General features: G+C 39.4%; 1 protein-coding gene across 3 annotated transcripts in view; it reads left to right on the plus strand.

Moving 5' to 3' along the window:
• The window catches only part of Axud1 (AXIN1 up-regulated 1), a 31,169-nt gene extending 20,853 nt beyond the window's left edge, over window positions 1-10,316 (plus strand). For 2 of the 3 annotated variants that reach the window (XM_070292978.1, XM_070292980.1), the window contains exons 2-5: window positions 2,180-4,142; window positions 5,385-5,635; window positions 6,741-7,163; window positions 7,987-10,316. In XM_070292978.1, the coding sequence (XP_070149079.1) occupies window positions 2,180-4,142; window positions 5,385-5,635; window positions 6,741-7,163; window positions 7,987-9,201 (3,852 nt within the window). In that variant the 3' untranslated portion in view covers window positions 9,202-10,316. Of the gene's footprint in view, window positions 1-548; window positions 1,264-2,179; window positions 4,143-5,384; window positions 5,636-6,740; window positions 7,164-7,986 lie in introns of those variants that run through there. The other variant, XM_070292981.1, reaches the window with a different exon arrangement.
• The last annotated feature ends 3,863 nt before the right edge of the window (window positions 10,317-14,179 follow it).

The following is a 14,179-nucleotide window of genomic DNA, read 5'->3' on the forward strand; positions in this document are numbered from 1 at the left end:
AGCAGTGGTATCAACGCAGAGTACTCTCGTCGATGTATCACCGCTACGTCATTGACATAATTAGAATGATCATCATCATCGCTGTAGGACTGCCAATCTGCATCCTACATACGAGATAGTAGTCAGAAAGAACGCAGTTTAGATATTTATTTTATGTTCAAGAATAAGATGCGATTCCAACTAACAATAAGTATAAAAAATGCAATAAAAAATATTTTTCTCAAAAAAAAAAAAAAAAAAAAGGAAGTTAAAAAATATTATTTGTTTTACCTTTCCCGTACAATATAAAAATCAAATTTAATTAAAAAGAAAAGAAAAACGCAATTCGACGAAATTAAAATATAAAAAATAGAGATGTCCCCCCCGCACTCCGATGACTAATCCGATGATCTACCGGGTGTGCTCTGAGAATCGCTGCATTCTTCTTGCGCGCGGCACATTGTATGTGCATCGAAGCAGTGGTATCAACGCAGAGTACTATAGGCGAGACGAGTCGAGCCGAGTGGAGTCGATTCGAGCGGATGCGAGATCGCGGCGTCGGCGTCGCTCGGCGTCATCGACGACGCCGACGCCGCCTCCGCTCACTCTGCTCCGAGCTGTCAAACGCGCCGCACGCAATCTGGTCGACCTCCACTTATATCATCGTTTACTATTCGACTCCTCTGATACTACACTCTTCGTCTTGTGTCTCCTCCGTCGTAAATCTCCTCGTCGTTTCCGGGACAGCGTTTTCTTAGCCAACGTCAACAGACTGAGATCCTCTATTTCCGGATAGAAAGTTTGATTCTCCACTGTTCACGTTTGGTTTACCTCAAGTTAATTTCCTCTTCACGTTCAACGCGTTCGAAGTCTCTGTATTTTTAACCTCTCGTTTTCGACGATCTATCGATCCTCAGAATCCCAGCCGCATGCCGGACGAATCTCAGTTCTGTGCGTTTTCCATGGGGGAGCCGGTGCGCCGGTAAATTCCTCTCTCCTTCTCGGTGGGACGTGTGTCCTTGGACGATCGCTCGCTCGCGAATGTCGTCGAGCGACTCGTTGCCCTCCTTGCTCAAGGACACGCTTGATCCTACGATGAGAAATGCCTATCGCCGGCGTCTCGCGGCTCATCGTCGCGAAAAGGAGGATGACAACCAGAGTAGCGAGATGACTTAAGATCCCCTGAGACCGCAGCTCGAATTGGGTCCTCGAAGATTGCTTATCGAAGTCGAGGAGCGAGAACTAACTGGACGGAAGCTGGAGGAAAGATCGTGCAACTTCAAGGTAAAAGCTTCCCTCTGATAGGGGTCCATCGCGGGGTTAGAATATTGCTGTCACCCCTTCATCTCCCCCTCTTTCTCCTCTATACCGGCCGGCTTTGAATCAATAATCTCCGACCAAGATAATATACAGAGTTTCCTGGTAGTATCTTGTATTTTTGAAGATAAAGAGAAGAATGTATCGCAAAAGAAAAAATTGATTTTTTCTTTTCGGATCGACGTATTCCGTTTCACTATCTTTCAGTTCGCTGTCGTTCTCTTCTGAGTCTAGCAACGGTGCGCGATATCAGTGCGCGGATTATTGATTTCTCCACTCTCTCTCTCTCTCTCTTTCTCCGTTTGCTTATGTCATTTTCAAATGGTAGAGCGCGATTATTGTTGATTATAATAACGGTGAAATCACTTTTAGAAGATATCTTCTAGAAGAAAGATAGGGGGCGAGAAGCCGTGATTTTCGCGGTGAACGTAACGACCCAATTAATCTTTATATTTCATGTACGTTATTTTAGCGCTTCAATTTTATGTTGATACTATTCATTTTATTTCACAATATATATATATGTTAGTTTTTATTTTATTTTAACATTTGCAATCTTAAAAATTTTTCTTGTATTTATAATATGTATGTATTTTTTACATTCTTGATATTTTAATATTTTTAACACATTTAACACTTTTGTCTCTAATATATTTCTATATTTCCCGATAGAGAGAGTAGACGTCATTTATTTCTTTATCTAACATATAATATGTAAGTAATAAAATTATTATTTTTACTTTATAGATAGCCACTGTTATTTATTTGAGAATTTAATTATTTTATAGAGAGAAAAGAGAGGTCTTCTTTTAGAAAGGATTAACTGTTATTTTTTCGTAAAAATAATCCTTTATAATCTTTGATCTCAACTTGGTGTTTACAGATGGAAGAGAAACACGAGATGGAATCGCCTTCGGCCCGTCAGGACTGTCTCGTTGAGGCCCAAGAGGATTCCACCTCAGTGGAGTCTGAACCGGAAAGCGTATCATCTCCAAGCAAGACAATGACGACGATAACGACGCCAGCAACAGAAGCTGAAGACGACGCGCGAGATTCTCGCGAGGACTTGGTGTGCGAGAGACTGGACGAAGGATCGGAAAACCAAGGATGTCAAGAGGGACAATTAAGTGATTATCCTTGCCTCCGGAAACTGGAGGGGAAGAAAGACATGGACCTAAAGTTGGAAAAGGAAACTAACGAAAACGGGAAAAATTTAGATATTGATTTTGACGTGGAATCGACGAAAGATTCTTTCCAGGAACCCGAGGAGTCCTCGAAGATACCTGATTCTCAGAATTGTAATGTCGAGGATGAGGAGGATAAGATCGAGAAGAAGAGAACCGGGAGTGATTTTCTGCCGATCGGCACTCAAGAGATCAGGAGAGTTGGTGTCGAAATCTCAGAGGAGGAAGCGACCCAAATGAGAAACGACGTCAGAAGGTTGTCGCCGGTATTAGTGAGTTTGCGGGAGAGGACTTTGGGCGAGATTTTTCTATCTTCACAGTCCTGTCTCTTTGGGGACGAGGTTGACGGCAAGGCGACGTCGCGGAGTAATGCCATCTCGCAAGAATTATTCGCGAAGAACGATTCCAGAATTCAGAATGTCGATCAGAGCATAAAACAGGATGTCGTAAACAAGGAGAAAACGATTTTTAAGATCGGCGCAGGTCTTCCAGATTGCGCAGATAGGGAACTGAATTGTAAAGGGGAGGCGCTCGACGTCGATGTAGCTTCTTCGATTCCCTCTAGGCTCGAAAATTCAGACAGAACGAGTCAGGACGACATCGAGGACGCGAACGTGACTGGGAATATTAAAAGCGCATCCTGCACGCCGATCGAGAAGGAAGCGACTTCGAGATCACCGAGTCCCGTCTGTCGACGTTTAGCGATAGTGTTGAACCGCGTCAAGATGGGAGATGCAAAAAATGACAAACTGACAGATGAAAATGCCGACGAGAGGATCTGGAATATCGAGGAAAGCTCTCCGTGTTCCAAAAGAAGAAGAAATTCCGTCGAGGAAGAATGCGATTCGTCTTCGGAGATTTCGAAAACCAATGAGAGAAGCCCGAAGAAGCAAAGGTTGCAAAACAACTCCTCCCCGATGACGAGATCGAAGAAGTGCGAACTGATAGAGAGTAGTCAAAGTCCTGATGGCAATCTGATACTAAAAAAGTGCAAAGTGGTACTGGAGCGAATCATAAAGAGCGAGATCGAACCATCTCAAGAGAAGGAATCGCACCTCCAGGAACTCGAAGCGTTGAAAGGATCCGAAAGAGAGGAACTCGCGCCCGTGGCGGTGATCGGCAAGCTGGAGGAGGACGAGGAGGTGATACTGACGAGCTCATCGTCCTCGTGTGAGAATAGCCGGGCGTTTAACGAACTAGATTCGTTGGAGACGACGCCGAGTTCGCCGGAAGAAGGTGAGACGACGCCGGAAGAGACATCGGTCGACGTCGGCGCCGAGGGTGTCGACACCGAGACGGAAACTGAGACCGGCTCCGACAGCTCGGAGGTGTCACCCATGACAAACATCCGGGAGCTACGTGACATGGTGCCCGATCATCAACTACCCTGCCCCGAAGAAGGGCCGCTGTGCTGCGTAGAGGCGATGGCGCCGATCATGACGAGATTGGAGGCCGAACGACCGGAAGCGTATACGGAGGACTCTGCTGAGAGTTTGACATTGGCTACCGGTGCCAGAGACGAAGTCAGATCCGATGGGAGCGATTCCGGTCTAGGGAATGAGATTTCTGGTGATCCTGGGCCGGCGCCCGCACCGGAAAGCGACTCGGAGACATCTTTTCTTGACAGACTGCCGGATGATATCCTCTCTGACAAGGAGAAAGGTAAGAGGTGCTACTTTCTTCAAATATATCGTTAGAATTTTGCCATTTCTAAATTTTTTCTCATTTAGTTTCAATAAATGTGTTCAAAATTTAATTATAATAATTAAATTTAGAAACAAATTTTTTTATTCGTTCTTCTGATTTTAATTTAATGAAAAGAATAATTGATGACATATGAGCTAGTCGTCTAGATGATTGGATAAATATGATTATATTGTCACTCTCTCATTAATTTTCAAATGTTTTAAAAATTCAATTTTGATATTTCACTTTTTAAATTCATTAATTATGAGATGCCGTGTATCAAATTTTATTCCGTATTTAATTTTAAAAGTGTTATTCGCTACTTTATTATTTATTCATTGTCTGAGCTGTTACTCTGTATGTATGAATATTTTATTATTTATTCCTTTTATCACACAAAAGATTCTCTATTCTGTTTTACTTTATAATTATATTTAATTTTTAAGCTATTAAACAAAATTTTATTTATTCAACGTTTGCATTGTTATTCGCACGAAAAGAATATTTTATTATTTATATTCTTTCAAAGACTATCGATGAAAATATTGTACAAAATAATTATTCTCTATTATTAGTAGACGATCTTTTAATTTAAACAAGTCGAAGAGATTATCATTAGGGGTTGAAAATTTCAGGTAATCTCATCCTAAAAAGTAAGATCGTTTTAAAAAATACTTTGAAAGCTTTTACGCTGGCAAAAATTTTAAATTTAACAAGAACTCTTCTCTTGCCAGTCTAATCTCACAGTCGCGCCGGTCGAAGATATCCAGCGAGCGAATGAGGAGCGCGCAACTCGATAAGCCTCGCATCGATTGTCAACATGCGAGACACCGGGTGTCTCCCTAATACAACGTAAAATATAAATTCATAAAAAAATTAGTGCGAACCTTGTTCGTCAGAAATGTCAATCTCGATATTTATCTTATTGTTAGTCCCAGATTGATATATTTCCTCTCTTACACAATAAGACTCTATTATATATAATTTTTTTTTTTTTTTTTTTTTCATTAATCGATAAAATATTATCATTCCGAGAAAAATTTTTTCGTCGACAAAAATTTTGTTTTCGAAATCTCACACGATATATTGTTGTATATATCGTCGTAGACGGAAAGATCGCAATACCTCTTCTTAACGACGAATACAGTGGAAAAAGGTGATCGTGAGACAGAATTCTGTACACGTGCCATTTCTCATGACACGATATATTTCTTTCAGGGGTGAATCAACTAGATGGCTTCGCGCCGTCCTCGGGCACGCCTGAGACACCGGGACAGGCACCCCTGACGAGTTTCCGGACACTTCCGGCCAAAAGCAATTTGAAGCGCAGGTTAACCGACTGCATGGAGGGCGATGAGTCGCGAAGCAACCCCGATGAGCCCGTGAAAAAGAAGCGCAACATCCAGTTTGATGCAGTGACAGTCTATTACTTTCCCAGGACGCAGGGCTTCACCTGTGTTCCATCCCAGGTGAGTTCTAAAATTGTTCTCTCTCTCTTTTTTTTTTTAAATTTTTAAGTAACAATTTTGTGCGTATCTTCTGTCTTTATGTTTTCTGAATCTCTATTTCAAATGTCTTGTTGTATTTCTAATTAATTTACCAAATGTTATATCTAAATTTTTTGTCCTATTTTGCTCTGATATAATAAAATCTATTTATTTATTTATTATCAATTACCTATTATTTGTTACTATTTACATATTTTCTACTTATCTCTTTCCTTAGTACATAAATATCTAATTAATAGAGCTAATAAATATATCTAATTAATAGAGAAATATATTTCTTGTTTTTAATTACATTACCGTACATATCAAAAGATTTTATTTATATCCCAGGAAATAAATAGCAAATGCTTTAAAGTTCCTTGGAATTAAAAAAACACATACTATTATTTGTAATATTATTTTAAGGAGGAATACTGGCCGTCGAATTTATATAAGATATCATCATATAAGATTATGTAAGAAAATCAATTTCTCTTTTTCTTTCAATCGCTTTCATGCGAGACATCTCTTCTTTAGATTTCTCCCTCCAACATCATTCGTAATACCATTCAATCATAACATGATAACGCTCACCATTCAATTCGCATAAGATACCATTCTACTTTTTCGTGTGCCATCATTTTACAATAAAATTTTATAGCATCGCGATACGATGTCTTTTATTGATTTCAGCCATAAGGGATTCCGTTAGCTGTACAAAAAGTAAGCGAACGAATTTTTTCACTGATATGACATATCATGATACTACGATTCGTTTTATTACTAATAGCGTATTTATATTTTACTTTTATTTTTATATTTATCACACACATTACTTTCATTTTTATTAATAAATCAATATTTCATTAAAATCATGTTTTCATACAATTTATAAAACTATTATTATCAAAAAGAAAATAAATAAATAAATCTCTTTTAGAGAGACCTTTCTACAAAAAGGGGGATTCGCAGAGTACATAAAAAAATATTTATAAAAATAATTTATATATAATATTGATAAAAAAAATATTTATATTGTTACACTATTCGCGCAATCAATTTTTTTTTTTTTTTTTTTTAATTTCAGGGCGGCAGCACTCTGGGTATGAGCGCCACTCACACGCACGCCGAGAGGTTCTCGTTGTCGGAGCACGCAGCCGAGCAGAGGCGAATCCATCGCGCGCATCTCGCGCAGCTGCGCTCCGAGCGCAATTGCGCGACCAGCTGCGTGACCGAGACGGCGTCGAGCTCGGAGGATCCGAGCGACGACACCGACGAAGAGCCCAGCGACACCGAGGAGCTCGACATCGACAGTTATTATTTTCTACAACCGGTGCCGACGTGGCAGCGCCGAGTGATGCTGAGGAACGCCGGGGTGCGGAGGATAGACGCCGTCGAGAAGGACGAGTGTCGCGACATACGGGCCAGCAGGGAACACTGCGGATGCGGTTGCAAAGGGTACTGCGATCCCGAAAGCTGCCCCTGCAGCAGGGCCAACGTCAAGTGTCAGGCAAGTCGCGCGGGAAACAATTGGAATTAATATCGTATATTTTTATGAGATGATCATTTTCTATTCTCGATCATTTTAACAAAAGATTCTTCGTGTCAAGATCTTCGTGTAAGATTTAAGAAATTGTGATTCCGAGTGGATGGGAAGTGAAAAATTAAAGAGAGTATCTGACCTACTTTCTTAAAAATTCCAGAGGAGTGTAGATTTAATTTTCTCTGCTTCGAGATTAATATTTTATGTGTAATTTGGATTTAATCTTTTAAGGTTCTTGTAAGAAACCACTGACTCTTCTAGTGATTGATCTTTCTATTTATTAACATATTCAGTTCAAATTAGTTTTATTGATTAAAAAAAAATCTAAGGATTAATAGATTAAATTAAAATCGATTTTTAATCTCAGCTTGAAAATTAACAGAGGACATTATTATTTTAAATGTGGATTAAGAATAATCAAAAAATAATTTATTAATTTTTATGTTAGAGAAAGCTTTTTAACGAAAAAACAATATATTGTAAATATCGACAGAAAAAGAAATTAATTATTAATTTTGAATCGATTAATTTATTGAATCGATTCAAAATGAATATATCATAAAACGGCTATTTATTTTGTAAAAAGTCAATTTTAAGTAATGTAAAAAATATTCAACTGTGTGACTCAAAAATTTTACTAAATTAAAAATATCATTAAAAAAGAAAACAAATATACGAATAAAGGATGCAAAAAAGAAATCAATAAATTTATCTTTATGATTTTGATGATTTACCAAGACCTCTTAGATACTAGATGCACGATTTTTCATTCAATTCCATTCACTTTCAGGTGGACCGACCGGGTTTCCCTTGCGGCTGCACGCGAGACGGTTGCGCGAACAGCTCCGGCCGAATCGAATTTAATCCGGTGCGTGTGCGAACGCACTTCATTCACACGTTAATGCGACTCGAGCTAGAGAAGAAGCAGCGCGAAGAAGAGGGTGGCGGCGAGCACGCGGATCAAGTTGCGGACAATCAGAGGCAGGGCGGGAGGGGTAATGGCGGTTCCCTGAGAGACATCGATTCCCTGGGGATGGAGATCGCCGGCAGAAGCGGCGACGCGTGCGCGATCCCGGGTCCCGGGGGCGGAGGCGGATTCACGACCTTGCACTACGAGACGGGTCACGAGGGCGGCGTGGTGACAGCTGGCTGTCAACCGGAAGTGCCCGGCACGAGGGAGGACAGTTTAGACCTGTACGCGATCAGGGACGATTGTTACGCGAGCGAGGACGCGGTGGACGGCAGTCAATCGATCGCGGTACAGCGGAAGCTGCATCCCGAGTTCGGCCAGGCCTTCCAGAGTTTCTCAACGGGCGCGCAAAATGGCGGTGGCGGAGGCGGCGCCGGGGGTGGTATGAGCTTCCAGCAATCTTCATATCAGGATTACGTGAGTTCGCCTTACGCCAATCTGCCGTCCACGTCGAGGGTCTCGCAATTCCAGCCACCACCACCGCCGCCGCAATTCCAATCGTCGCCCAATCCGGCCACCTTCGCGCACTACGGGCCCTACGGTGGCACCCAAGATGCCGCGAGTGCCGCTCTTCAGGGTAACTGCAGCGCGCAGCTCCATCAGGTACCACCGGCACCACCGCCACCAGGTCAGCAGCAACAGCAGCAGCAGCAACACTCGTCCTACGACGCGACCGTGTTCGCCCAGGACGAGGCTACGAGCACCGCGCAGTACACGAATCTCACCAATTCGGTACAGCCGATGAACGGGACGACGGTGGTGCAGCAGATGCAGGGCAAGCTCGAGTCCTTCTCGGATCTGCTCAGCGGCAGGTACTCGTATTACGGCGAGATGCACGAGCCGCAGCAGCATCACGGTACTTACGGCCCTCACGGGGGCGGTCACGTTGGTGCTACCGGCAAGATCGCGGAGATGGTCGTCGAACCCTGTCACCAGGTCGCCGGCGAGCAACGGCCCGAGAGCACGTCCGAGGATTGCGACGAGAACTTCGGCGAGATTATCAAAAAGTCCATGGTCGAGACCGTGTCCGCTTAAGAATAGAAAAATTCTCTCTCTCGCGCGGAAACAGATCCATTTGAATACCGAATTCGCACCGAAAGTACGTAAAGAATTTTTTGACGCTCGAAAGAGTTTATTTTCTTCGAGCCCTTTGTTCAGGAAAGATTTATCCGAATAACGGAGTTCATTCAAGTATACAAAGGTAAACTCCGCTATACCCCAATATACTCTCGGAAGGATCCATTTCCGCCCGATTCCTTCGAAAGTTCGAGGATGAGAACATCAAGGACGATTTAAAGGAAGGTGAAAATTTTTCGAATTCACCAATAATTCGCGCCTCGCGCGATAATAAAGATGATGGTGTCCTCCGAAAGAAAAGAATGGGAGCCACATAGAAGATCAGATTAACGAGGGGTTTCGAGAGAAAATCATTAGAGAATTTCGCGGCTACGACGTGTGCGTCCGCCCGGGATGAAGAGACTCGTAACGTCATCGTCGACATCCTCGTCGATCTGCAGAACCGAGAGAATCCGGCTTGACTTCGCAGACTGAAGGACTTTTTACGGCTCTTTATGGCAAACGAGAATTGATTTTTGTTTGCGATAAAATTTATAAGAAAATGATTACAGATTGTGAATTGAAATGATTCGTATCTCAGGTATATAGGTCGACGACGACGTGATCGAACGAGACGACGAAAATTTGAGCTCGCAAGATTTTCAAAGATTGATTCTTCGAGCTTTCGAGTTCTCGTCGAGAATCTTCAAGAGTGATCCGTAAGCAATGATGGGAAAAAGATTTCAACGAGGTTGTGACCAAAAAATAACATGGGATCAGCTTATAGGTTGCAGTTTATAATACCTAACTTTAATACTTTAAGCGTAGGACCGGAAGCGGGTCTTTTTAAAACTAGCCTCGAATCGAAAAGGCTGCGATTCACAGTTAATATCTATCTAGAGCGAATCTGCTAGCTCTAATTCGAAAGAACCATTCTGGAATGTAGTTAAATTTTAATATTTAAATCATTTATTCAATCGTATTTTATATAGAAGTTTAATATTTTTAATATATTTTTTAATTTTATACACAATTAATTCTCCATATTTTTATATATATTAAAATTTATATAATATTCTTATATAATATTTATATGTAGAGAAAAAAAAAAAATATATATATATATATATATATATATATATATATGTATGTATAATTTATTCAATATATTTTATAACAAAAAATTTATATCAAATAAAAAATTTTAATTAGATTATAAGATTTAGTAGATTAATTATTCTCAATTTCTTATATCTAAACTATATTATAGAGTTCATAAATATTGTAAAAAAATTAAAATTTTGGAGTGCGTTGCATCTCTTGACGAAAACGACATTCCAGAATAATAATAATAATAATAATAAAAAAAAAAAGGAAGAAAAGAAAACTGCGGATCTTTCAACTCGTTAGAGCAGCAAAACGTATCGTTCTAGAGCGATATTTCGAGACGCAACAGCATTTGGCTGGAGATTATCGTCCCTTAAAAACTCGACGACAAAGTAAAAACGAAAAGAAGCACACTTATATACATGATGTATTCGTAGACGAGCGTGAGCGATTGTGATACTTGTGCATATAGAGAAAAAAAAAACGGGGAGGGGGGGGGGAGAGGAGGAAAAGAAATGTCCGCCACCAAGTTTGTGGATTCAGGAACAAATCGTATGCGGGACTTTTTTTTACGCCGGTCAATACAGAAACTGCGAGCTGGTGTTTTAATATGATTATCTCGACAGCAAAACGCGGATTTCGATTTTCTTTTCTCGCGAATATCCAGGGTGAATTGATGCGCGAGGAAATCTGGAAAATCTCAAACGCGTCGAGCGCCTGGAAACAAAATTTTTTTCGAATAAACGCATTTTTTACGCGTGTGCGATTCTTTATACTTATAATTAAAAATAGAGAAGAGAAGAGAGAGGATGAGAGTATATATATACACACACACACATACATATATATATATATATATATATATATATATATATATATAGAGAGAGAGAGAGAGAGAGAGAGAGAGAGAGAGAGAGAGAGAGTATATTAAAATGTATACATAATCGTTAATTCTTTATTTTTGTAAATGATATTATTATTTTATCATCATGGACCATGATTCGATCAGGGATCTAAAAATTGACTTGTTTACTCTAGGAATCAAAGTAAGTTAATTTTATATGCGTTATCACAGTCTGTTTTTAAAGAATTTTTCTATAATTATAATTATATATGTACAGCGATTATGTAGTAATTATATTTCTATCATTTGGCGCTCGATAGATTTGAAATTTTTTATTTAAAATTGTCAATACACATTACATGTACAATTGTAATTAATATTACAAATGTATATGTAATATATATATATATATATATATATATATATATATATATATATATATATTTTATATTAACATTTGTAATTAATTTTATGGTGCCTATGTAATTATACGACTTTGATCACGCGATCTTTTCTCTAAATAAAGAAGGCTTCTTTCGAAAATGTGAACGGATAAAAAATTTGACAATTACGACGAGATAAAGAAGAAGAAGAAGTTGTAGAGAAAGGAGGAAATTCGCGTTTGGGCTCGGCTTTTCGCGAAGAAACGTACGGTCGAAAGAGAAAAGCTCGCAAAAAGCACAACACAACATCACACTATCATCATTATCACGCCGACTATTATCTTTTGCACGACCATCATCCTCAATCGATCCAACCAATCAATCACCCCGTAGAAGATATTTCGGAGAGAAACGGACCTCTCTTTAGCGCATCCCGGGACGTTGATCGCTGTGTCAACGATTAATTGAAATACTATATATATATATATATATAAATTTATATATATAAGCGAGAATGTAAACAATACGACGATAGTATTAAATTTATACACGTCCACACATACACAAACGTATAGGGACATGCATGCATACATACACACGTACAGAAGCCGGACGTGTCAACTTCCGCGAAGCACCTTTTTTTCTTCTTTTCTTCTTTGTTTTCTCTTTCTTTTTCGCTCTACAATCGCGCTGTCATACCTTACTGTGTTCATCATCGATGATCGGTGCCTAATAAAACGAGCGAAAGATAAAAATGGGTAAAAAAAAAATGGTGAAAAAAAGAAGAAAGAGAGAAAGAGAGAAAAGAAATAAAGGTGAAAGAGGCATAAGTGTGGGTTTTTTTTTCCGTCAAAAATGTGACACGTCCGCGCGCATGGCATTGAGAAAAAAAAGAATAAATCATATAAAAATTATACACATATGTAAGTAACTTTTAGAGTATTTGAGTAAAAAAGAGGCATACATAGTTGATAGCGTTTTATTAAATGTTGTGAAAAACGTCTCTTATCTGTCTGTCGTCTAAATGTCTGTCGTTTAAGTGTCTTCTATCTTTATACCTTGACGCGCGTTTAGCGTTAAAAGCGGCTGAATCTCGATAAGCTATCCTTTCTCTCAAGGAGAAAAAAAATTTGTGGATTTAAAAATTTAATTGAACAGAGTAAGAAAATTTAATTCAACAGAATAAAAAAATTCTTTCTCTATTTACAAGCTTCGAACTTTTATGACGTGAGTTTTGAAACGAGCGGCCACCTTTTAATGCTAAAACCACGACAATAAGATCTATGTGTCTTACCATTTTTCACTGAACAGAAATTCCTAACTTTTTTCAAAAGAAAGTTTTCGTCCCTCCTTCCCCCATCCAGCCAATTTTTTTATAAAAAAATATTTGTTAGTGCATATTTAATTTATTATTTTTTAAGTATTAAATCAATTTGGATGATTATCATTATTATGATTGATTTGAAGAAGTAAAATATTAGAGGTTATTCATATAGGATGAATAAAATGCGGGTTAAATAAAATTCGTGTATAAAAACGGGAGTAGAGATTTTGACAAAAAAAGAATTTAGAAATCGTTATATAATAATGCTTCATAATTTCGCGCGTGCCATATTTAAGATTATATTCTCTCAATGAACGATTCTAAAAATGGAAAGACTGTCATAGCTCTATTCTCTTCAGAAACCAGCAACGAAAATGGCAAAGCGCGATATAACGATTCTAAAAATGGCGCGTAAAGTCCCTTTTCTCTTCACGACATCAACACAAACTTGAAACCTTGAACGAAGCCTCGGATATGACTAAACCGACAAGCTGGTAAGTCACCGCCATTTGCGATAAAGGTAACAAAAATTACAAAAATATCAAGAATAATGTAGAGTAAAAATAAACAAGAGATTGGATGTTCATATAGTTTCTTACGAAAAAGAGTAAATTTTCTTAAATTATGAAAATTTGATTTACTTTATTTTCCAAATTTTTCATACGCATAAAAAAATGTTCCATTTAATAAACTTAAATTCTGCCTGAAATTGTTCTCTTCGTTGTATTGTCTGCGATATCAAAAAGGATTTTAATTATTTTATTTATTTCGCAATTTATATGCCTCAATATATCAAATATTTCAATAATAAAGATTCAGATAAAATATTCGTTCAATTAAAATCCTGCTCGGATTAATTAAAAGAGTGACTTTTTTGCCAAAAAATTTTTTTTTTCGATCTAGACGTCATTTTAGTGTCCATAAGTGTCGGGGCCACGAGGTGCATCGATCCAGCGCTGAAAAACACTCTCCTCGGTAAAACGAGGGGACCACCGCCGTTACAACAAATGGCGGTACCGTCGTAACTTACCTCCTCTGCCCTCCCCCCCCCCACCCCACCCCACCCCGTGTGTCTCGTCTGGTGGGAAAAAGTTCGTCACACACCTCCGGCACATCTCCGGCGTGACGACGGTTAACCATACAGTCGCACAGCGAGATCCGACTCGCGAGGGAACCTCGACTTCTCTCGGCTGGCGATTTTCCTGGCGGGTCGCGACTCGCGTGCCCTAGTCCTCCCTTGGTTTTTCCATTTGCAAACTAAAACGAGGGGAACCCGAGAAGCCCCCTTCCCCCCGCCCC

The sequence above is a fragment of the Polyergus mexicanus genome, unplaced genomic scaffold, assembly GCF_030449975.1.
Source record: "Polyergus mexicanus isolate NDT 795.1 unplaced genomic scaffold, iyPolMexi1.0 SCAF_3, whole genome shotgun sequence".
Lineage (NCBI taxonomy): Eukaryota > Metazoa > Arthropoda > Insecta > Hymenoptera > Formicidae > Polyergus > Polyergus mexicanus.